This window comes from Oncorhynchus gorbuscha, linkage group LG13 (assembly GCF_021184085.1).
Source record: "Oncorhynchus gorbuscha isolate QuinsamMale2020 ecotype Even-year linkage group LG13, OgorEven_v1.0, whole genome shotgun sequence".
Taxonomy (NCBI): Eukaryota; Metazoa; Chordata; class Actinopteri; order Salmoniformes; family Salmonidae; genus Oncorhynchus; species Oncorhynchus gorbuscha.
The window spans coordinates 18862822-18887126 of record NC_060185.1 but is presented as its reverse complement, the minus strand read 5'-3'; the positions used below and the strand labels follow the sequence as shown (position 1 = coordinate 18887126).

Genomic DNA, 24305 nt, shown 5'->3' with positions numbered 1-24305 from the left:
CTCAGTTTGGCTTGGCGGCCAGCTCTAGGAAGAGTCTTGGTGGTTCCAAACTTCTTCCATTTAAGAATGAAGTTGGCCACTGCGTTCTTGTGGACCCCCAATGCTGCAGTCTTGGTGCTCTATGGACAATTCCTTCAACCTGATGGCTTGGTTTTTGCTCTGACCTGCACTGTCAACTGTGGGACCTTATATAGACAGGTGTGTGCCTTTCCAAATCATGTCCAATCAATGGATTTTTACCACAGGTGGACTCCAATCAAGTTGTAGAAACATCTCAAGGATGATCAATGGAAACAAGATGCACCTGAGCTCAATTTTGAGTCTCATAGCAAAGTAGATTGCTGAGGATTTGTATTTGTTTAATCCATGTTAGAATATGACGCAAAAAAAATAGGGAGAAAAGTCAAGTGGTCTGAAGACTTTCCAAAGTCACTGTATCAGGTTGGACAATAAAGGACAGTCAAAATAAACTTGACTAAAATATAGCAGAGATTATGTTTAAATTGTACAAACACAAACGTATGGCAGTAACAACGACAGTCCTGACTCAAAACACTGTTGACTGATTTTGATGCCCTAAAGAGGTAATAATCAACCTAAATTTATACATCTAGCAAAATATCACAAACAAAGTACTTATCTCCAACTGAACAGTTCTTCAATAAATCAATATCTAATTTGAAAGAAAAGCAGTGGCATTGGAGGACTGAAAGTGATTCTCGTTCTCTCCAATGCTTCCAACATCCCTACTAATACAGACATACCCAGAGAGGGTAACCATGAGCCTATCCTACTGTGGTATACAAGTTATATACAGTACATCCTTACAAACACACACACACATATTTGTCTTACCTGGATCTGTGGGCACTGTGGCACCACAGGGCTGTGTCACTGCTGTATATCCCACAAGCCTGAGAGAGAATCAGGACTCTCATTCTGCCTGACAGAGCTTGGAGTTCATTCTCTCTGCCTCTCCTGCACACACACAACTGGAAAGCGCTCTCCCGTTGCCCAAGTACAGCAAAGAGAGAGGGAGGGAGGGAGGTAGGCAAAGAGAGAGGGAGGGAGGGAGGTAGGCAGAGGGGGAGAGAGAGAAGAAAGAGAGCGAGTGGGAGAGAAATTGCCTTGATAATCCACATTGCCATAGGAGGGTTGCATTCCTGGTAATCCAATCCAAGTGGAGTAAAAGCCTCTGTCATCTCACCAGACGTAATTAAACCAATTTGATTCTGGTCTCCCTCCATTAAACTGCCTGGCTTCTTTGCCATTCATTTATTCACATTTTGGCTCCCCAGCTTCTGACCACAAATGAACCTGCCCTGCTGTGAAGTTAATGGGAGTTAAAGTTCAATTGTTGCTCTCCAATATCTTCATGTACAATACTGTCGAAATATAGCATGTGGTCTGGTGCATATACCGTGTGCAGCACATATTGAACTTCAGTATGTCTAGTGTGACTGAAGTGTCTTGACCACCAACGCTACCTCTATCTGGTGGTCATTTGTGTCAGTTATGATAACAGAGACTGTGGGATGTTCCCAGGACAAAGGTTCACTGACTGCCAAATAGAACTGAACACTGTACGTAGTATTGCTGTACTATTGCTGAACCTGTTGCTGTTATCTGTGCAGTAAATCTACTTCCATGACATGGCAAATGTATCCTGCTTGAGCTGTACAATATAAGCACAGGACAAAAGCATGTTTTGTGTATTATTATATATTATCAGCAGATTTATACAGTGACTGAAATGTATACCTGTCAAAGGCTGACACAGCGTCTCATTTGAATTGTGAAGGTAATGCCTCTCAGCCCAGCCAGCGCTCCAGCTTCCTCCGGGCGCTCTGGAAAGTCCACTGGAGTCCATAAGAGTAATTAATACGCCACGCCCCATAAGACACACAGTGTACTTCTCAAAATTAGGCTGAAAAAATGTGTCAGAAGGTTAATATGGCAGCTGAAGGGAAAACAGTTGTGCCTCCTGTTTTAACAGCCAGGCTGCCTACTTTTCATTGTGTCCTAAACGGTGGCTCACTGGGCCCAGCCTCCCACGGACACTTTATCTCCAAATCTATAGGGGTTTCATTTGAGTATGCACTTCAAATTCTGACTAATAAATGTGGAAATTGCTTTTGTGACAGAGCAGTAAAATACAAGGTGCTGTTTCCTAAAATATCAATGAGGCCCGCAACATTCCTCCAATGGAATCATATTAGCAGATCTCACTGGAAAAAAATACTGGCTCATTTTTGGCACTGGGATGTATTTCTCTCAGCACAAACATGTCCTGCTTATTGGATTGTGATATAGACAGTAAATTAAAGGCACAATAATAGGCTATATAATTTGTTCTCAGTCAAAAGGCAGTCACCCCACTTGTTGGTTTTGACGTGTCTTTGGCATCATTAAAGATGATCTGATTTGGCATCAAATCAATGCTCTGTAATTATTATTCAGTGATTAAAGTAATCATGTAAATTGAATTAACTATGAAGTCGGGGCACCATGGAAAATGTTCAGATTGCAAAGTAAAACATTTCTGAATGTAAAGCTTACGATATTTTAATATCTGATCAATTCAACCAAGATCTCAGCAATCACTGCCTCATTGCCTGCATCCGTAATGGGTCAGTGGTCAAACGACCTCCACTCATCACTGTCAAACGCTCCCTGAAACACTTCAGCGAGCAGGCCTTTCTCTAATCGATCTGGCCGAGGATGCCTGTTTTTTTTTATGCTTTCCTCACCATCTTAAATAAGCATGCCCCATTCAAGAAATGTAGAACCAGGAACATATCATATATAGCCCTTGGTTCTCTACAGACCTGACTGCCCTTAACCAACACAAAAACATCCTATGGCGCTCTGCATTCGCGTCGAACAGCCCTCATGATATGCAACTTTTCAGGGAAGCTAGAAACCAATATACACAGGCAGTTAGAAAAGCCAAGGCTAGTTTTTCAAGCATAAATTTGCTTCCTGCAACAAACTTAAAAGTTTTGCGACACTGTAAAGTCCATGGAGAATAAGAACACCTCCTCCCAGCTGCCCACTGCACTGAAGATAGGAAACTCTGTCACCAAAGGTTAAATCCACTATTATTGAGAATTTCAATAAGCATTTTTCTATGGCTGGCCATGCTTTCCACCTGGATACCCCTACCCCGGTCAACAGCACTGCACCCCCCCCCCACGGCAACTCGCTACTCCCCCATTTCTCCTTCTCCCAAATCCAGTCAGCGAATGTTCTGAAAGAGCTGCAAAATCTGGACCCCTACAAATCAGCCGGGCTAGACAATCTGAACCCTTTAATTCTAAAATTATCTGCAGAAATTGTTGCCACCCCTATTACTAGCCTGTTCAACCTCTCGTGTCGTCTGAGATTCCCAAACATTGGAAACCAGCTGCGGTCATCCCCCTCTTCAAAGGGGAAGACACTCTAGACCCAAACTGCTACAGACCTATATCTATCCTACCCTGCCTTTCTAAGGTCTTCGACAGCCAAGTCAACAAACAGATTACCGACCATTTTGAATCCCACCATACCTTCTCCGTTATGCAATCTGGTTTCAGAGCTGGTCATGGGTGCAACTCAGCCAAGCTCAAGGTCCTAAACGATATCTTAACCACCATCGATAAGAAACAATTGACCTGGCCAAGGCTTTCGACTCTGTCAATCACCACATCCTCATCGGCAGACTCGACAGCATTGGTTTCTCAAATCTCAAATGATTGCCTCGCCTGGTTCACCAGCTACTTATCTGATAGAGTTCAATGTGTCAAATCGGAGGGTCTGTTGTCTGGGCCTCTGGCAGTCTCTATGGGGGTGCGACAGGGTTCAATTCTTGGACCAACTCTCTTCTCTGTATACATCAATGATGTCGCTCTTGCTGCTGGTGAGTCTCTGATCCACCTCTACGCAGACGACACCATTCTGTATACTTCTGGCCCTTCTTTGGACACTGTGTTAACAAACGTCCAGGCGAGGTTCAATGCCATACAACTCTCCTTCCATGGCCTCCAATTGCTCTTAAATACAAGTCAAATTAAATGCATGCTCTTCCACCGATCGCTGCCTGCACCTGCCCGCCTGTCCAACATCACTACGCTGGATGGCTCCGACTTAGAATATGTGGACAACTACAAATACCTAGGTGTCTGGTTAGACTGTAAACTCTCCTTCCAGAATCACATCAAACATATCCAATCCAAAGTTAAATCTAGAATTGGCTTCCTATTTCGCAACAAAGCATCCTTCACTCATGCTGCCAAACATACCCTTGTAAAATTGACCATCATACCAATCCTCGATTTTGTCGATGTCATTTACAAAATAGCCTCCAATACCCTACTCAATAAATTGGATGCAGTCTGTCACAGTGCCATCCGTTTTGTCACCAAAGCCCCATATACTACCCACCACTGCGACCTGTACGCTCTCGTTGGCTGGCCCACGCTTCATACTCTTTGCCAAACCCACTGGCTCCATGTCATCTACAAGACCCTGCTAGGTAAAGTCCCCCCTTATCTCAGCTCGCTGGTCACCATAGCAGCACCCACCTGTAGCACACGCTCCAGCAGGTATATCTATCTGGTCACCCCCAAAACCAATTCTTTCTTTGGCCGACTCTCCTTCCAGTTCTCTGCTGCCAATGACTGGAACGAACTAAATCTCAGAAACACTTATCCCTCACTAGCTTTAAGCACCAACTGTCAGAGCAGCTCACAGATTACTGCACCTGTACATAGCCCACCTATAATTTAGCCCAAACAACTACCTCTTTCCCTACTGTATTTAATTAATTTATTTATTTTGCTCCTTTGCACCCCATTATTTTTCTCTATTTTGCACATTCTTCCATTGCAAATCAACCATTCCAGTGTTTTACTTGCTATATTGTATTTACTTCACCACCATGGCCTTTTTTTGTGCTTATCTCACCTCACTTGCTCACATTGTATATAGACTTATTTTTCTACAGTATTATTGACTGTATGTTTGTTTATTCCATGTGTAACTCTGTGTTGTTGTGTGTCAAACTGCTTTGCTTTATCTTGGCCAGGTCACAATTGTAAATGAGAACTTGTTCTCAACTTGCCTACCTGGTTAAATAAAACATTTTTTAAAATTAGTCTTCTATTAATGAATTATTCTTTACCTTACGTTAGTCTCATTCCAAACATACTAAATTATTGGTTATCTGCACGAACCCAGCCTAAAGCATGAATCATCCATACACCAATCGGCTTAATAATTGATTTACTAACCACCTAAATAATCCCCGAAATGCATAACAAACAGTAGATATTGGTTACTAACCATGATAGGGAAGATTACCTAGTGGGCTAAACCGATAGGACGGCTTGGTGGACATAGGGAAGGGGGTGTGGACTGAGAAAGGAGTGGGAAAGACAAAATGGCTTCACTACAAAGTGGATCATTATATTCATTGAAATGCTAATTCTTTGCACATGAACACTCGTTCATTCGGGAATATTTGCAATCAATATACTTACACCCATATGTTGTTGTTTTCTCTGTTGGAATCGTCGGTCCATCTGCTGGAGAGTCAGTTCATCAGTGTAACGGCAGATTTCCTCTTCGTCTGAAGAGGAGTAAGGATCGGACCAAGATGCAGCGTGGTAAGTGTTCATGGCGATTTATTTAAAAAACGAACTGAACACTGAAACACAAAACAATAAACGATGTGCTGAAAACTAAAAACGAAACAGTACCGTGTGGCGACAAACACTCACACGGAAACAAACACCCACAAACCAACAGTGAAAGCCAGGCTACCTAAGTATGATTCTCAATCAGAGACAACTAACGACACTGATTGAGAACCATACTAGGCTGAACACAAAAACCAACATAGAAAAACTAACATAGACTGCCCACCCCAACTCACGCCCTGACCATACTAAATAAAGACAAAACAAAGGTAATAAAGGTCAGAACGTGACAATCAGAGAGTGATTGTAGGTCTATCGGCGGCTCCTGATAGTGTCTGTTTTAAAGGATACATCAGGCATCCATTGTTCTTAGAATAGATGTTTCGGCAGTTGTCGCTATTCACATCCCAGGTTTACATCATTTCTAGCTGAAGACTAGTTAACGTCACATGACATCATTTCACAAATAGTTTAATCTTTACTCATTCACTTTATACAATAATTAGATGCAAACCACATAATTGAGAAATGTACACATTCAGAGATATAGTTATGTGTGTTTCCTGTCTTCCATGAGGTCTTTAAAGGAAACACACTCAACATAACTGTCCCTTAAGTATCCAAGGACCATTCCCACACTCTCAAAGGTGGACATATTGTTTAAAACTCCCATTTTGGGGATTTGGGAGTTTGGCCAAGTGCAATCCCTTGTTCTCTGGGTTCTCTCTCTCTGCATGACCAGGGGGAGAGAGTCTCCTTCAGGAATTTATGGCCTGAGATAACAGAACCTGGATGTAGGAGAGAGTGAGAGAGGAGGATGCCACGATCTACACCCAGAAAGGGCCATGTCATGACAGTTTGAAGCTGGAGATGGGGCTGAAGACATAGCAACGCAAAGATGGAGATTCAAGTATTGTAGCGAACAGAGGGGCAGGGCAGGGACCCGGGTCGCTGGCATGAAAGGCAAACACCCTATGCATCAAGCCAATAGGGTTAACCCACTTGGTGGGAATTGTAACTTTGTTCATATTACGAGAATCGCTACAGTATTAACAAGCTATAGGCTACATGGGGCGGCAGGGGTTACTAGTGGTTAGAGCGTTGGACTAGTAACCGGAAGGTTGCAAGTTCAAACCCCCGAGCTGACAAGGTACAAATCTGTCGTTCTGCCCCTGAACAGGCAGTTAACCCGCTGTTCCTAGGCCGTCATTGAAAATAAGAATTTGTTCTTAACTGACTTGCCTGGTTAAATAAAGGTAAAATAAAAAATAAACAAGACATGGTTAAAACAACCCAATGTTTCAGATCATGATGGGTGTAAAGTATTAAACTGTACAGTACTGTACCCTCTACTCAGTCTACTGTACTCTCTATTGTGCTGTACTGTACCCTCTACTGTGCTCTACTGTGCTCTACTGTGCTCTACTGTACTCTACGCTCTACTGTGCTGTACTGTACCCTCTACTGTGCTGTACTGTACTCTACTGTACCCTCTACTGTACTCTACTGTACTCTCTACTGTGCTGTACTGTACCCTCTACTGTACTCTACTGTACTCTACTGTACTCTCTACTGTGCTGTACTGTACCCTCTACTGTACTCTACTCTCTACTGTACTGTACTCTACTCTCTACTGTACTCTACTCTCTACTGTAATGTACTCTACTCTCTACTGTGCTGTACTGTACCCTCTACTGTACTGTACTCTCTACTGTGCTATACTGTACCCTCTACTGTACTCTACTCTCTACTGTGCTGTACTGTACCCTCTACTATACCCTCTACTGTACCCTCTACTGTACTCTACTCTCTAATGTGCTGTACAGTACTGTGCTTTCGGGAGTGCCAGTGCCAGTTGTAGTAAACTCCTGAAGGATAAAAGTTCAGTGTGCATTATTCATTAAAATTACAATTGAACAGTTAAAGAGACAAGAGATAAGCTTAGATAACTTTTGCAGAAAATATACATATTTTTTTAACATAGAATTAGGCATAATGATTATGGATCTAGATTGCATGAAAAAGCTGTACCAGGTGTTTGAAAATGCTAAATTATCTGAATTGCAGAGAATTGCATAACTCTCCTCCAGAAAACCCCCCCGCTCTATCCTCGCATACTTTGTGCCCCCTCTAAAATAATGGCTTTATGACGCCTCTGTGTCAGACATTTCCCTCCATCAAAATGTACAAGCACACACTGTTGAGTCTGGGTGCATTGCTACGAACATTGCTATCTGACTTATCTATTCTACCGATAGTCCCATCAATGATGATTTGTACATTATCAGTCATATAAAAGAACAAACACCAGTCTGGTTCCCAGTTCTATAGAAACGTTAATATTTATTTTGGAAAAACACCCACCTGCCTCCACTCACCACCCCTGTGAACTTGCTCCACCTCCTATGTGAGTGCTCCGGTCAAGTGCATTTCTTTTATGCACAAGATTAGCGCCTCTCATTAATTGGTTTCTCCTGTTTTTATTGTGAATCAGAAAATTGATGTTTATGCAAATTATGTCTTTATAGTTTTTACTTTCAATTTTTCACATATCCTGTTATTGGAGATGGTGACTTGAAATCCAGGTGAATATCAGCCGATAAATCAAGCATTAGGCTATAAGCAACTTTACAAGGCCAACTATTGAAGTTGATATGTAATGAAGATGGTGAAATCAATGCAAATCAAATCAAAGTTGATTTGTCCAGTGAAATGCCGAATACAACAGGTATTATAGACCTTACAGTGAAATGCTGAGTACAACAGGTATTATAGACCTTACAGTGAAATGCTGAATACAACAGGTATTATAGACCTTACAGTGAAATGTTGAATACAACAGGTATTATAGACCTTACAGTGAAATGCTGAATACAACAGGTATTATAGACCTTACAGTGAAATGCTGAATACAACAGGTATTATAGACCTTACAGTGAAATGCTGAATACAACAGGTATTATAGACCTTACAGTGAAATGCTGAGTACAACAGGTATTATAGACCTTACAGTGAAATGCTGAATACAACAGGTATTATAGACCTTACAGTGAAATGCTGAATACAACAGGTATTATAGACCTTACAGTGAAATGCTGAGTACAACAGGTATTATAGACCTTACAGTGAAATGCTGAATACAACAGGTATTATAGACCTTACAGTGAAATGCTGAATACAACAGGTATTATAGACCTTACAGTGAAATGCTGAGTACAACAGGTATTATAGACCTTACAGTGAAATGCTGAATACAACAGGTATTATAGACCTTACAGTGAAATGCCGAATACAACAGGTATTATAGACCTTACAGTGAAATGTTGAATACAACAGGTATTATAGACCTTACATTGAAATGTTGAATACAACAGGTATTATAGACCTTACAGTGAAATGCTGAGTACAACAGGTATTATAGACCTTACAGTGAAATGTTGAATACAACAGGTATTATAGACCTTACAGTGAAATGTTGAATACAACAGGTATTATAGACCTTACAGTGAAATGCTTTTGGCTCTAACCAAAAGGGCAAAAAACGGTATTAGGGGAACAATAGGTAGGTAAAGAAATAAAAACAACAGTAGAAAGTGAAAAACAGTAGTCAGGCTGATTGAGGTAGTATGTAGATGTAGATATGGGGCGGCAGGGTAGCCTAGTGGTTAGAGCATTGGACTAGTAACCGAAAGGTTGCAAGTTCGAATCCCTGAGCTGACAATGTGCAAATCTGTCGTTCTGCCCCTGAACAGGCAGTTAACCCACTGTTCCTAGGCCGTTATTGAAAATAAGAATTTGTTCTTAACTGACTTGCCTTGTAAAATAAAGGGTAAAAAAATAAAAAATAATAATAATAAGTGACTATGCATATATGATGAACAGAGAGTAGCAGTAGTGTAACGAGGGGTTGGGGGGGCAGATAGCCCGGTTATGTCGATGTTGCAGCTGTAGAACCTTTTGAGGATCTCAGGACTCATGCCAAGTCTTTTTAGTTTCCTGAGGGGAAATAGGTTTTGTCGTGTCCTCTTCACGACTGGTGTGTTTGGACCATTCTAGTTTGTTGGTGCTGTGGACACCAAGGGACTTGAAGCTCTCAACCTGCTCCACTACATCCCTGTCAATGAGAATGGAAAGGAAGTCAATAACATTATTGTGAGTAATCATGTTCATTCATAGCAAAGCATTTTGGCAAATTGTATTAAATTACTGTACATTAAAAGATGTCATATTAAATCCCCTCTCAGCCGGATCAATGGCAGGTGATTGTGAACAAAAAGCTACATTTCCCTCTGGAACTGATAGCAGCCATTAAGAAAGAACACTCAATTCTGGTGGGAAGCCTGCTGTCCACAGGGACGGCATCATCTGCCAGCTGGATGACGACCGTCTGTGGAGAAAAGCTTGCACCTGTCCATCCGCTTGGGAAACAAGGACATTTTCTCCGCTCTGATGCTGGGCTTCAAGTTTGACTTCAGGCAGATCTACGAATGTTAGCTCATATGAAGTCAATAACAAGTAGAATGTTAGCTCATATGAAGTCAATAAGAGTAGAATGTTAGCTCAAATGAAGTCAATAACAAGTAGAATGTTAGCTCATATGAAGTCAATAAGAGTAGAATGTTAGCTCATATGAAGTCAATAAGAGTAGAATGTTAGCTCACATGAAGTCAATAACAAGTAGAATGTTAGCTCATATGAAGTCAATAAGAGTAGAATGTTAGCTCATATGAAGTCAATAACAAGTAGAATGTTAGCTCATATGAAGTCAATAACAAGTAGAATGTTAGCTCATATGAAGTCAATAACAAGTAGAATGTTAGCTCATATGAAGTTAATAACAAGTAGAATGTTAGCTCATATGAAGTCAATAACAAGTAGAATGTTAGCTCATATGAAGTCAATAACAAGTAGAATGTTAGCTCATATGAAGTCAATAACAAGTAGAATGTTAGCTCATATGAAGTCAATAACAAGTAGAATGTTAGCTCATATGAAGTCAATAAGAGTAGAATGTTAGCTCAAATGAAGTCAATAAGAGTAGAATGTTAGCTCATAAGTCAATAAGAGTGAATGTCAAGTTTAACAAGTAGAATGTTAGCTCAAGTTTGACTTCAGGCAGATCTATGAAGTCAATAAGAATGAATGTTAGCTCATATGAAGTCAATAACAAGTAGAATGTTAGCTCATATGAAGTCAATAAGAGTAGAATGTTAGCTCATATGAAGTCAATAAGAGTAGAATGTTAGCTCAAATGAAGTCAATAAGAGTAGAATGTTAGCTCATATGAAGTCAATAAGAGTAGAATGTTAGCTCATATGAAGCCAATAAGAGTAGAATGTTAGCTCATATGAAGTCAATAAGAGTAGAATGTTAGCTCATATGAAGTCAATAAGAGTAGAATGTTAGCTCATATGAAGTCAATAACAAGTAGAATGTTAGCTCACATGAAGTCAATAACAGTAAAATGTTAGCTCAAATGAAGTCAATAAGAGTAGAATGTTAGCTCATATGAAGTCAATAAGAGTAGAATGTTAGCTCATATGAAGCCAATAAGAGTAGAATGTTAGCTCATATGAAGTCAATAAGAGTAGAATGTTAGCTCATATGAAGTCAATAAGAGTAGAATGTTAGCTCATATGAAGTCAATAAGAGTAGAATGTTAGCTCAAATGAAGTCAATAAGAGTAGAATGTTAGCTCATATGAAGTCAATAAGAGTAGAATGTTAGCTCATATGAAGCCAATAAGAGTAGAATGTTAGCTCATATGAAGTCAATAAGAGTAGAATGTTAGCTCATATGAAGTCAATAAGAGTAGAATGTTAGCTCATATGAAGTCAATAAGAGTAGAATGTTGGCTCAAATGAAGTCAATAAGAGTAGAATATTAGCTCATATGAAGTCAATAAGAGTAGAATGTTGGCTCAAATGAAGTCAATAAGAGTAGAATGTCAGCTCATATGAAGTCAATAACAGTAGAATGTTAGCTCACATGAAGTTAATAGAAGGAAGAGCGAAGGCTCAAATATCTACAGTAAAGATATGTATGTAGTTGTTTCAATCTCTGTATGTCTCTGTGTTCCTCAGCCCAAGTACCCGAGTCTGGAAGGGCTGTTTCAGGAGTTTGCAGTGGAGATGTGTTGCAACCAGAGTCAGGTAACAAAGTTCCTGAACAAATGTGATGACAAGGATGAAGATGAGCTGAACGAGCAGACCTTCGAGGAGCGGAATCCAAACCTGTCGCACCTTGAAGTCCATTATAACAGTCTACTTTACCTACCCCATACTACCTTTATTATACTCAAACTTAATTATCTTCAAACTAATAAAAATTGTAACTTTTAGAACTTGTGAGCATGTGTTATTTTCACCTCTTTCTTCTCCTCTTCTAGTTTGTGAGTCATCCCATCTGCCAGCAAGTGCTGTCATCCATTTGGTGTGGAAACATCCCGAGGTGGAGGGGCAGCAAGATGGTCTGGAAACTCACGGTGTCTCTTGGGATCTTCTTCACCATGCTTCTCCTCTGTTTGAACCACTGGGTTGCTCCATTATCCAAGGTGAGCTAAGAGTAGGGCCTCAATCCATATCGCAGAAGGATTGCGGAAGATACACGTTTATAGCTTGATTTCAATTTAAAGGCAATGTTCCCGTGTTCGCGGAGGCTGCATTCACGGTAAACGCTACATATGCTGGCTCAATCGGAAATTGCCTTTACATTTTACATACTTCCCTTGATACAGATTGAATCACCCTAGGGGAAAAAATGCATTGCCTGTTTATTTTTCAGATGTGTTGTAAGGATTGTGTTTCTATTTTAGATTGGAAATACTTTGAAAATACCTGTGATGAAATTCCTGCTGCATTCGTCCCCCTTACCTGTGGTTCATCATTGCCCTTCTAGTTTAATCTATTTTCATGGAGCTGTATATTGATGAGTTTGCATCCCGCCAGCAAACATCCTCTACAACTCTATCCATATGATCTTGGTGGTCGTTAGGTCTATGTTATGTTGTAATTGTTTACTATCAATTTATAAACCGTTCATACCACAGACCCTTTACAAATTGTTTGTACAGTATAGGCTACCTTTATACACTGTGTATACAAAACATTCCATAACACAGGCGGCTCTTTCCATGACACAGACTGACCAGGTGAATTCAGGTGAAAGCTAATGATCCCTTATTGATGTCACTTGTTAAATTCACTTCAATCAGTGTAGACGAAGGGGAGACCAGATGAATCCAGGTGAAAGCTAATGATCCCTTATTGATGTCACTTGTTAAATCCACTTCTATCAGTGTAGATGAAGGGGAGGAGACAGGTTAAAGAAGGATTTTTAAGCCTTGAGATATGTATTGTGTATGTGTGCCATTCAGAGGGTGAACGGGCAAGACAAAAGATTTAAGTAACTTTGAACGGGGTATAGTAGTAGGGGACAGGCGCATGGGTTTGAATGTGTCAAGAGCTGCAACGCTGCTGGGTTTTTCACGTTCAACAGTTTCTCGTGTGTATCAAGAACGGCTCACCACCCAAAGGACACCCAACCAATGTGACACAGCTGTGGGAAGCATTGGCGGTACCATGGGCCAGCATCCCTGTGGAATCCTTTCAACACCTTGTAGACATCAATAAGGGATCACAGCTTTATCACCTCCACCCTACCTGACACCCTAGACCCACTCCAATTTGCTTACCACCCAAATAGGTCCACAGATGATGCAATCTCAACCACACTGCACACTGCCCTAACCCATCTGGACAAGAGGAATACCTATGTGAGAATGCTGTTCATTGACTACAGCTAGGCATTTAACACCATAGTGCCCTCCAAGCTCATCATCAAGCTCGAGACCCTGGGTCTTGACCCCGCCCTGTGCAACTGGGTACTGGACTTCCTGACGGGCTGCCCCCAGGTGGTGTGGGTAGGCAACAACATTTCCACCCCGCTGATCCTCAATACTGGGGCCCCACAAGGGTGCGCTCTGAGCCCTCTCCTGTACTCCCTGTTCACCCATGACTGCGTGGCCACGCACGCCTCCAATTCAATCATCAAGTTGCGGACGACACAACAGTGGTATGCTTGATTACCAACAACGATGAGACGGCCTACAGGGAGGAGGTGAGGGCCCTCGGAGTGTGGTGTCAGGAAAATAACCTCACACTCAACATCAACAAAACTAAGGAGATGATTGTGGACTTCAGGAAACAGCATAGGGAACACCCCCCTATCCACATCGATGGAACAGTAGTGGAGAGGGTAGCAAGTTTTAAGTTCCTCGGCGTACACATCACAGACAAACTGAATTGGTCCACCCACACAGACAGCATCGTGAGGAAGGCGCAGCAGCGCCTCTTCAACCTCAGGAGGCTGAAGAAATTCGGCTTGTCACCTAAAGCACTCACAAATTTCTACAGATGCACAATCGAGAGCATCCTGTCGGGCTGTATCACCGCCTGGTACGGCAACTGCTCCCCCCACAACCGTAAGGCTCTCCAGAGGGTAGTGAGGTCTGCACAACGCATCACCGGGGGCAAACTACCTGCCCTCCAGGACACCTACACCACCCGATGTCACAGGAAGGCCATAAAGATCATCAAGGACAACAACCACCCGAGCCACTGCCTGTTCACCCCGCTATCATCCAGAAGGTGAGGTCAGTACAGGTGCATCAAAGCTGGGACCGAGAGACTGAAAAACAGCTTCTATCTCAAGGCCATCAGACTGTTAAACAGCCACCACTAACATTGAGTGGCTGCTGCCAACACACTGACTCAACTCCAGCCACTTTAATAATGGGAATTGATGGGAAATGATGTAAAATATATCACTAGCCACTTTAAACAATGCTACTTAATATAATGTTACATACCCTACATTATTCATCTCATATGTATATGTATATACTGTACTCTATATCATCTACTGCATCTTTATGCAATACATGTATCACTAGCCACTATGCCACTTTGTTTACATACTCATCTCATATGTATATACTGCACTCAATACCATCTACTGTATCTTGCCTATGCCGCTCTGTACCATCACTCATTCATATATCTTTATGTACATATTCTTTATCCCCTTACACTTGTGTCTATAAGGTAGTATTTTATTGTTAGTATTTTAATTGTTAGCTGGATTACTTGTTGGTTATTACTGCATTGTTGGAACTAGAAGCACAAGCATTTCGCTACACTCGCATTAACATCTGCTCAACATGTGTATGTGACAAATACAATTTGATTTGATTTGATTTAGAGTCTGACAAATTTAGGCTGTTCTGATGGCAAACACAATTTTAGGAATGGGTTCCTAATGTTTTGTCCTCTCAGTGTATAGCCTGCTGTAAATATTTAAAACAGCTATGCTTGCTTATGTAAGTAGCCAAATTCTACCACAGCTGGGATAACTTTTTTTTGTTTTTTGGACTAATTATGCATGTCACAAAAATGTAGCAATTAGCAAAAGCATGTTTATGAGTAAAAGAAACAATCAAATAATTGCATGAATAAACCTGATCATCAGTATCATGTAGTATTTACATTTACTGTACCTTAACATCTCTATACAGAGAACTCTGGTATGAGAAAACATGTGGTACACAGACCGAGTAATGTACAGCCTGCTTATGAATGTATTGCAAGATCTGACTGTGACGTTACCACAGACCACACTCTAATAACAGACAACTGACCCAGCTCATGATTCAGTAATGTCATATTGTTTCAATTAGAAGGGTAACTAACTGTGTGCTTTCCAGTCTCCAGTTTGTCTGTGTACAGGTGACAACTTGCTGTTCACCTGCTGTTTGTGCCAGGCCTGGTGAACCCCTGGGGCATTACCAGCCATTCATTACCAGGAGCCCAGAGGCCCACAGCACGGTTCTCCATGGGCCTGAAAAATGACTCTGTTCAGGGACACCAGTCAATTCCCCTGGTTGATCTGTTCTACACTGGAGCCCCAGTCATTAGAAAAGAATGGTTTTCAAATCAGTTTGCTTTATTAATACTGTTCAATCAATAGACAGTTTTGTAAACCATGATCATACAGAACATTGAAATAACTTTATACATTCAATTTAAGAAATTGTGCTATCTTCATTCCAGATAAAACGAAGATAAAAACACAAAAAATATCTACCTTTAGCTATAAAAACAAAATAAAAAAAATCTGCGAAAAAAGTTTTTGCTCTAGATACAATCAAGTCTTCTTCCTCATAGTGCTGATAGGCTGATGGGTTTCTTGATCCTAGTGATAATAAGACATGATGCCACGCCCCCTCAGTACACGGAGGATGATGAAGAGGATTGGTGGAACTGCAACTGCCATGACCACAGTACCAGAGACCTGAGGGAGAGAAGACAGCCCGATATCAACGTTCATGGCATATTGTATCTATGTTGAATAGGACAAGTTCAATGTTCAAACATCATACATACCTTGATAGTAGCACTGTAGTCCTTTTGGAAAGAATGCAGATAGGCATGGAATAGGGCAAGGCTGCAGGGTAAGTAGGACTCTGCTGTACTGTTGGAGTCTCTGCACCTATGGAAAAGTATAGGAATTGTACAGTGAGAACAGCCTAACCAGTTGACAATATTATACCAGACTGGATGGGGAGGACCATCCTCCTCAGTGAATTTCATAAAAATTTAAATAGTGAAACATTATAAAAGTTACTGAAATCAACAGTAGGGTAGCACCATGGTGTAGCTGGAGGACAGCTGGTTTCCATCCTCCTCTGGGTACATTGACTTCAATACAAAATCAAGGTGGCTCATGGTTCTCACCCCTTCCATAGATTTACACATTAATTATGACAACTTCCGGAGGACGTCCTCCAACTTATCAGAGCTCTTGCAGCATGAATTGACATGTTGTCCACTCAATCAAAGGATTAGAGAATGAATCTAGTACTGAAAGCATAAGCTACAGCTAACTAGCACCGCAGTGCATAAAAGGTGGTGAGTAGTTGACTCAAAGAGAGAGAAAGACAATAGTTTAACAGTTTTGAACAAATTCATTTATTCAAAAATGAAGAAGTGCGAGAGAGATATCTATTTTGTTTACACTTACTTAGCTAGCAAATGCATTTAGCTAGTTAGTTTAGCCTATTCAAACACCCAGCTCAAAAAGAGAGGGATGCTATGTTACCTAGCTGGCTATGGCTAACTTCTCCAAGTCAAGGTAAGCTTTTAATTTTTATTTTATTTATTTCCAGCAGTGTAACTGCTAAACTGCTTGATTACTGTACACTGTACTGCATGATAGTAGTGGATTTACATTTAACATGTTCTAGTAGCTATGTTGTTGACTTTACGTTAGCTAATATGGTGACAACGATGAAGGCTGTGTGCAGCGGTTAGCAGTTTTGATATAAAGGTTAAAGACTTTTTTCCCGGTCACAGACAGTGGATGTGTTGTGCACTGATGTCCACAAGTGACTTGTATGCACCTATGCTGTAAACTTTCATTCATAGGCGAGGTTGTAGCAACAAGCAAGAAATAAGGCCATGATCCTAAAAAAATGATCGTCCTCCCAAATCTTAACGACACTGACCGCCACTGATAAACCATCACATCCTCAGGTAGTGTACATGGCATTCTCCTGTTGTAAATGGTGTACAGTACCACAGTACATACCTGCGGTAAAGTGTAGTCGCCAGCTCAGTGTTATCTGCCATGTAATGTTGTGTCAGACCCAGTTCAGACAGGACGGACAACGGTAACCCCTGTTCCTCTTGAACAAGCACACCAAGACTGTACCAGCCCTGTGAGAAAAAGCATGCGGAGACACACACACACGCACACGCACACACACACACAAGGGTTGCAGATGAGTGGGAAGGCATTTCTTTAATGAGATGGCAATGACATCACACGTATGTAACCTGGCTGGCATACCTGAGGGTCACTCCTTAGTGCTGCCTGTTTGTACATCTCTGCTGCTGCTGCCACATCTCTCGGTCTCTGCCCATGTCCTTCATACAGCAGGTCACCCATCCTGATCAGGGCTGCAGAGGATGGATTGAGGTAATATTAAAACAATCTCTCTGAGAAAAGTGCAACAACGGAATCAATGTTGACTGTTTGTGTCAAAGACAATTCACCATAGGGATCAGGATCTTGTGCCTGGCTGGTCAGGTTGTAGTATCTCCTCATACACTGCACTGCAAAAGTGGGATCCAGGAAACCTCCCTATTGGAAAGGTCAGTTATAACTACATGTGTGTCACATATTTATATATATTGAATAAAATATAAATGCAAAATGTAAAGTGTTGGCCCCATGTTTCATGAGCTAAATAAAAGATCCCCGAAATGTTCCATATGCACAAAATGATTATTTCTCTCAATTTTTGTGCACAAATTGTGTACATCCCTGTTAGTGAGCATTTCTCCTATCCCAAGATAATCCATCCACCTGACAGGTGTGGCATATCAAGAAGCTGATTAAACAGCATGACCTTTACCTAGGTGCACTTTGTGCTGGGGTCAACAAAAGGCCACTCTAAAATGTACAGTTGTCACACATCACAATGCCACAAATGTCTCAAGTTTTTTGAAGGAGCGTGAAATTAGCATTCTGACTGCAGCAATTCCCACCAGAGTTGTTGACATAATTTAATGTTAACTTCTCTGCCATAAGCCAAGTCCAACATGTTGCAGAGAATTTAGCAGTAAGTCCAACCAGCCTCACAACCGCAGCCCAGGAACTTCACATCCAGCTTCTTTGGGTTTGCACAACTGAAGAATTTCTGCACAAACTGTCAGAAACTGTCTCAGAGAAGCTCATCCGCGTGCTCATCGTCCTCACCAGGTTCTTGATCTGACTGCAGTTCAATGTCGTAAACCAAATTCAGTGGGCAAATGCTCACCCTCGAGGGCCACTGGCACGCTGGAGAAGAAGAATGCTGGTTTCAACTGTGCCGTGCAGTATGGCATCCTGTGGGCGAGTGGTTTGCTGATGACAACGTTGTGAACAGAGTGCCCCATGGTGGCGGTGGGGTTATGTTATGGGCAGGTATAAGCTACAGACAACAAATACAATTGCATTTTATTGATGGAAATTTGAAAGCACAGAGGTATTGTGACGAGATCCTGAGGCCCATTGTCGTGCCATTCATCTGCCGCCATCACCTCATGTTTCAGCATGATGCACGGCCCCATGTTGCAAGGATCTGTACACAATTCCTGGAAACTGAACATGTCCCAGTTCTTCCATGGCTTGCATACTCACTAGACATGTCACCCATTGAGCATGTGTGGGATGCTCTGGTTCGACGTGTAAAACAGCAGTGTTCCAGTTCCCGCCAATATCCAGCAACTTTGCACAGCCATTGAAAAGGAGTGGGACAACATTCCACAGACCACCATCAACAGCCTGATCAACTCGATGCGAAGGAGATGTGTCACACTGTATGACATGTCTGTAAACCCAATGTATATCTGTATTCCCTGTCATGTGAAATCCATAGACATGGACCTAATAAATGTATTTCAATTGACTGATTTCCTTATATTAAATATTTTCGCATAGTGCATTTTATATTTTTGTTCAGTATAGTTATGCATTGATATACTGTATCATCACTGTGGAAACAAGTTTCACCAATCAAACTCACAGGGTTTTGTTCACATAGGTACGCCACATTGAACTGGGCGGCTGCAAATCCTGACTCAGCTGCCATCATGTAATACAACAAGGCCATTAAGCTGTAAAACAGTAGAGACATTAGGTTCATACAATAACAAACATTACAAATGAGTGTTATCTTGTAATGTTCTAACAAGAGAGATGGTCACCTATCCCCTTTAAGATAGGAATCCAAGGCTTTCCTGAGGACCATTCCAAGATGTCCATTGCGCTCAGCTGCCCACTTAACCCATCTGTGGTAAAAACAGATTGATTGGCAAGCAATGCAAAGTAATGTTTTCATCAGATTCATTAAAAAAAACTAATGAATTTAGAGACTAACAATACAGCATCTGCTGGATGCCTCTTGACTCGTCCAGGGATCCCTGTGGTCCACACATCAGCCAGCTGAATGGAGCCATCTATGTTTCCTCTTTGGGCAGACTTCAGGTAGTAGGTATAGGCCATGAACTGGGAGAGACAAAACACTGTTGGTTCATTATCTCAGTCCAATAGATGCCGGTCAGTGTGTAAGCTACGTAGGAGACCACAGGGTATACTGACAGTCGACCTGACCTTGTCTGCAGCTTTCCCAGGATACAGGCCTTGGGAGTACATGACACCCAGATTCATAGCAGCATCTGGGCTGCCTTGTTTATCAGCCTGTTCCCACAGCTGCACTGCCCGCTGGTAGTCTTTCTCAAACTGCTCATAGTACCAGCCAAGGGCATTGATCGCTGGCGTGAAACCCTGTGGGATTGAATGTTATGATGAGCTATTCTGAAGGTGTCATTGTAGTCCTTACAGCCCATGCATAATGATAAAGTCCTGAACATAATTTTGACCAACCTGCTCTACTGCTTTCTTCAGGAAAGTGACTGCCCTTGGAATGTCTTTCTTGACTCCTTGGCCCTTAAACGTAATGATGGTATTGTCAAAATAGGCTAGACATTACTATCATTGAACTTAGAATGACTATAGAGACTGACTGTGTCATCAAACTGAGTAATTGACCTCCGACCTGCATGAGGACTATGGCATAGTCATACATGGACACTGGGTCCCCCAGACGGACAGCTCCTCTCTCATAGTGTCTCACAGCAGTCTGGATGTCTGGAGACACGCCCTGCTGGCCCCAGAACAGCATGCGGGCCACAGCTTGCTATAGAAGAGCAGTTCAACCATTATCACAAAATATTTATTGAGATAGTTAAATACTGAAAACAATCAGACAGATGTATAGTACCTCTGCATCTGCGGCTCCATTGCGGGCCTGGAGTTTTAACCAGTGAAAGATATCATGGTTTTCATTGGTTTGGAACCGAAGCACTTCCTCGTTGTTCAGGTAAATAGATTCTACAAACATCTACAAAACAGACATACTAGATGAGGAGCAGTTTCCTTAAATTACATGTTTTAGGATTGTATAATACTTGCACAGGCTGAGATGATCTTGCTTCAGGCACAAGGCCTACCTGCTGAGGTGAGGGGTTGTGATGGTCGGAGGATGTCTGCTTGGCGATGTTAGAGTAGTAGGCATAGGCCAGGTCAGAGTCTGGGGGGATGCCATGCTCACCTAGCTGGTGCAGGTGCCCCAGGCGCAGCAGGGCCAGTCTCCAGTCCTTCTGGGCTGACAGCAGGGACAGTAACCATGCCTGGAGGATGAGGGGAATAAGAGACATGAAAAGTACAAATAGGGGGTTTGGAGTTTCTCCCGACCATGAAAAACTCCTGACCGTAGTCATGACGACATACACCTGAACACACACACTCATCCACCCACCTTATTGGGCTGCTTCTCCACTCCTACACCACTGCTGTAGAGCACTGATGACAGGTGTAGAGCTATGTTGTTCCCCAGACAGCCAGCTTGCAGCAGAAGGGCCATTATCTTGTTAACTACTCCAGTGGATCCAGTGTTCTCCTGACTCAGCTTACGCAGAGACAAGGAGTACAGAGCCCTTCCCACTGATGCCAGATCAACCTTTCTGCCACCTGGGTATACAGTATAAACAATAACATTAGAAAGATTGCAACATCCTCATTAAATGGTGTTGATGGCGTTAACTGGTGGAACACCTTTGGAGGTTAAAATAATTGTAGAAGAGTATTATTATGACCAGCTCTTACCATGCTTGGTGGCCAGTATCTTTGCCAGATGAACTGCATAGCGTCTTTGAGGGGCATTGGGTGCCTCCCAGGGTTCACAGTGTTGTGTCACAGCTAAATGACATTTTAATGTCCACTCATGATAAGCATCCATACAGTTCTCTGGAAAACAGAGGTAGTTTCAGTTTGGATGGAGTGACACTAACTTTGTGAGTCACTGAATATTTTATACACCATCATGCCATCTAGTGGATATTATAAGTCATTACCAGACTCTTGTTTCTCTCTGGCTCTCAGTAAATACCCAGTCAATTTGACATGAAGCTCCAACTGAAATTCCTGACAGGAATGTAGCCATCCAGTCAAATTCAGAATCCTAATAGGGTCTGGAACAATGACTTCAGACTGTGGGAGACAAATTAATACAGGTGTAACATGTTTTGTTGAATTACAGATGGATTTGGACGTGTCTGACTGTGATTCTTACCGGCCTGACGTCGGGTATTCTGTTTCGATAGTACACCAACGGTCCATAATAACCTTCAATTCCTCTCATAAATTGACCTCCACTGACCACAAAGTAGCCCTCCGTGTCATCCAGGTGTATAGGATCTCTGAACCTGTAAGAAACCAGCTCCATATTCAAAATGATGCTGACATGCTATAGCAGGGGTGGGCAACTCCAGTCCTCCAGGGCCTGATTGGTGTCACACTTTTTCTCCATCCCTAGCAAACACAGCTGATTAATCAAAATGCATTCTAAACTGAATATTATGATTAGGTGATTATTTGATTCAGGTGTGTTAGCTGGGGCAAAAACTGTGACACTAATCAGGCCCTCGAGGACTAGAATTGCACACCCCTGTGCTATAGGTTTCTTTATTTTGTCCTGTGTTCATCCTTACATGTGTTCTGCAGTATGAACCAAACGTTGCTGCCCATCTATGCACACCATGGTAACATCCACCTAAACATAATTCAGAAGAAGAGTGAAGACATTACTGAGTAAACTCCTGAAACATTGATTTCCTGTCTACTGTGGGTATGGGGTTAATACTGACCATTCTGCCACGCAGCTCCATGTTGATGTGGCACCACTGGGCCAGGGGCACCTGGAATGGGCAAAGGAACGCTGAGGACCTCCCAGTCTCCCCATGCATCTGAACATGCAGCTGGCCTGCAGAACACGTTGTAACTAAGGAATAGGCATTATGCTGGTATAATAATGCATATGGCCATTTGAGAAGTGAGGATAGAAGAGCAACGTTACCTGATCTTTTAAGGAACAAATTGGGAGTGGCATAGTTATTTTGATAGTCTATGTGGTGAAAAACAGCACACAAGTTTTCCTGGCAGGATTGGGTCAGGAACACCCAGATGGAGAACACACACCTGGCAACAGGAGAGAATAAAAGAGTCAAATATTATCCTATGCTAATATCCCCAACATGAAGCCCACGTCTTTTCGCAAGCACATAGACTATGTAGCTAGTGTTCTTACCATGGAAAAGAAATATCTTGGAGTCGCAAGTACTCCAGGACCTCATTGTTATAGGCATTTAAAGTCTTGGTGATGCCAAAGTTCTCTCCAGTTGAGGCATACATGGACGACAACAAATGGACTGTCTCTGAATGGGAGATTATTTTGTGATAAAATGAGAAATGCTAGGATATAAAGGTTTGTATGAAGTTTGTTATAGTTTATAGACTAAATATGTTGAAAATGAATAGCTGTTTTACACTACTATACCTTGTTTGACTATGACTGCTTTTAGTGTCTCAATGCTCTATTTGAGTGGTCCACAATGTGTTTTGTAACATCTTTACTTTGTATTGTCAACTATTGCATCATTGTGGGCTGACATTTTTCCAACTAACTCTCCAGTAATTACCTTGTTCCACAGGGCATTGTGAGGTGGTGGTCCTGTGGGTTAACCACAGCATCTGTGTAGCCCAGCCAAGGCAGAGTTGGTGCTGCTTCATGGGGCGACTGAGAGGGGACGTGGGCTGCAAGCTGACTACTGCAGTGGCCTGGCCTGACCTGTAACTGTCCTCAGATCCCTGCTCACTGACTGAGGCACGCAGCATAGCACTGAGCACCCACTGAGTGTCAGGCACAACCCAGTCAGGCTGGTACACCAGCCAGTCAGGGAGGCTCAGTAGCAGAGTCCTAATCCGGTCTGGACCCGGCTCACAGCTCCAGTGTCTCTGGAATACCGTGGAGCTTACTCCAGTGTCATAAGACACCAGACACTCCACCAGCACCACAGCTGGTTTAGAACAGGAGTACAACACTTTCAGAGAGTAGCCAGGCACTGGCTCAGCTGGTGGGTTCAGGAACATCACATGATCTGAACCCCAAACCATCTGTGTGGAGGGAGAGGATGAAAGCCACCAAAATACTATGTACATTGAAGGTTGATACATTTCTTTAAAATGAAGCACCTAAATTGAAACATTACTGTGTGTGTATGACAAGTATTTTGAAAATAGATATAGTACAACATAGCCTACCTGTAAACTGAGGAGAAACAGTAATAAACACTTATCCAAGTAATGCTGGTTCATGGTCCGAGTGTGGGGGTGTATAATTCCTTTAAGATGATGGCTGCTCAATAAAAATTTGGTTTAAATGTTTTCATGCTGAGAAGCACACGAAAGACAAACACTAAAATATGTCAAATTAAAAGGTTAGCAGTAAAAACGCCAATAAAGGACCATATAGTCAAATCTAGTTTAAAAAAGGTGCGTTTGCTGTCCTTTTGACTGGAAGAAACCTGAGAAAGTTTCAATGACGAGAACCCGGACTAATATCCTGCTTTGTCCACAAGTGAAACAAGTGCTTATGTAAATATTGGAATACATGCACACACAGCTCCA

At 42.0% G+C, this 24305-nt stretch overlaps 1 protein-coding gene across 3 annotated transcripts; it reads right to left on the bottom strand.

Annotated features, from left to right (window-relative positions):
- Positions 1–15659: 15659 nt before the first annotated feature.
- On the bottom strand, positions 15660–24274 carry LOC123993887 (protein sel-1 homolog 3). Of its 3 annotated transcripts, none has more exons than XM_046296356.1 (23): positions 23940–24274; positions 23318–23792; positions 22927–23053; positions 22696–22817; positions 22487–22620; positions 22331–22392; positions 21913–22045; positions 21695–21830; positions 21447–21587; positions 21100–21311; positions 20792–20971; positions 20563–20682; positions 20338–20478; positions 20166–20228; positions 19893–20066; positions 19660–19787; positions 19487–19570; positions 19306–19396; positions 17792–17879; positions 17586–17695; positions 17325–17452; positions 16121–16226; positions 15660–16028 (listed from the first exon to the last, which is right to left on the bottom strand). In XM_046296356.1, exons 1-23 carry the CDS (start codon positions 23991–23993, stop codon positions 15930–15932), a joined length of 3108 nt encoding a protein of 1035 aa, XP_046152312.1. In that variant the 5' UTR covers positions 23994–24274; the 3' UTR covers positions 15660–15929. The 3 variants fall into 3 exon arrangements, with proteins under 3 accessions (XP_046152312.1, XP_046152314.1, XP_046152313.1); XM_046296358.1 differs by having other exon boundaries at positions 22487–22602; XM_046296357.1 differs by having other exon boundaries at positions 23318–23789.
- Positions 24275–24305: the final 31 nt, after the last annotated feature.

Excerpts from the sequence above, each read along its gene's own strand:
- LOC123993887 (XM_046296356.1), bottom strand. The coding sequence starts at position 23,993 with ATGAACCAGCATTACTTGGATAAGTGTTTATTACTGTTTCTCCTCAGT. Across the intron at positions 21,588-21,694 it reads CAGAGAGAAACAAGAGTCTG|AGAACTGTATGGATGCTTAT; the intron begins GTAATGACTTAT and ends TCTGTTTTCCAG. Across the intron at positions 17,880-19,305 it reads ACCTATGTGAACAAAACCCT|GGAGGTTTCCTGGATCCCAC; the intron begins GTGAGTTTGATT and ends CCTTTCCAATAG.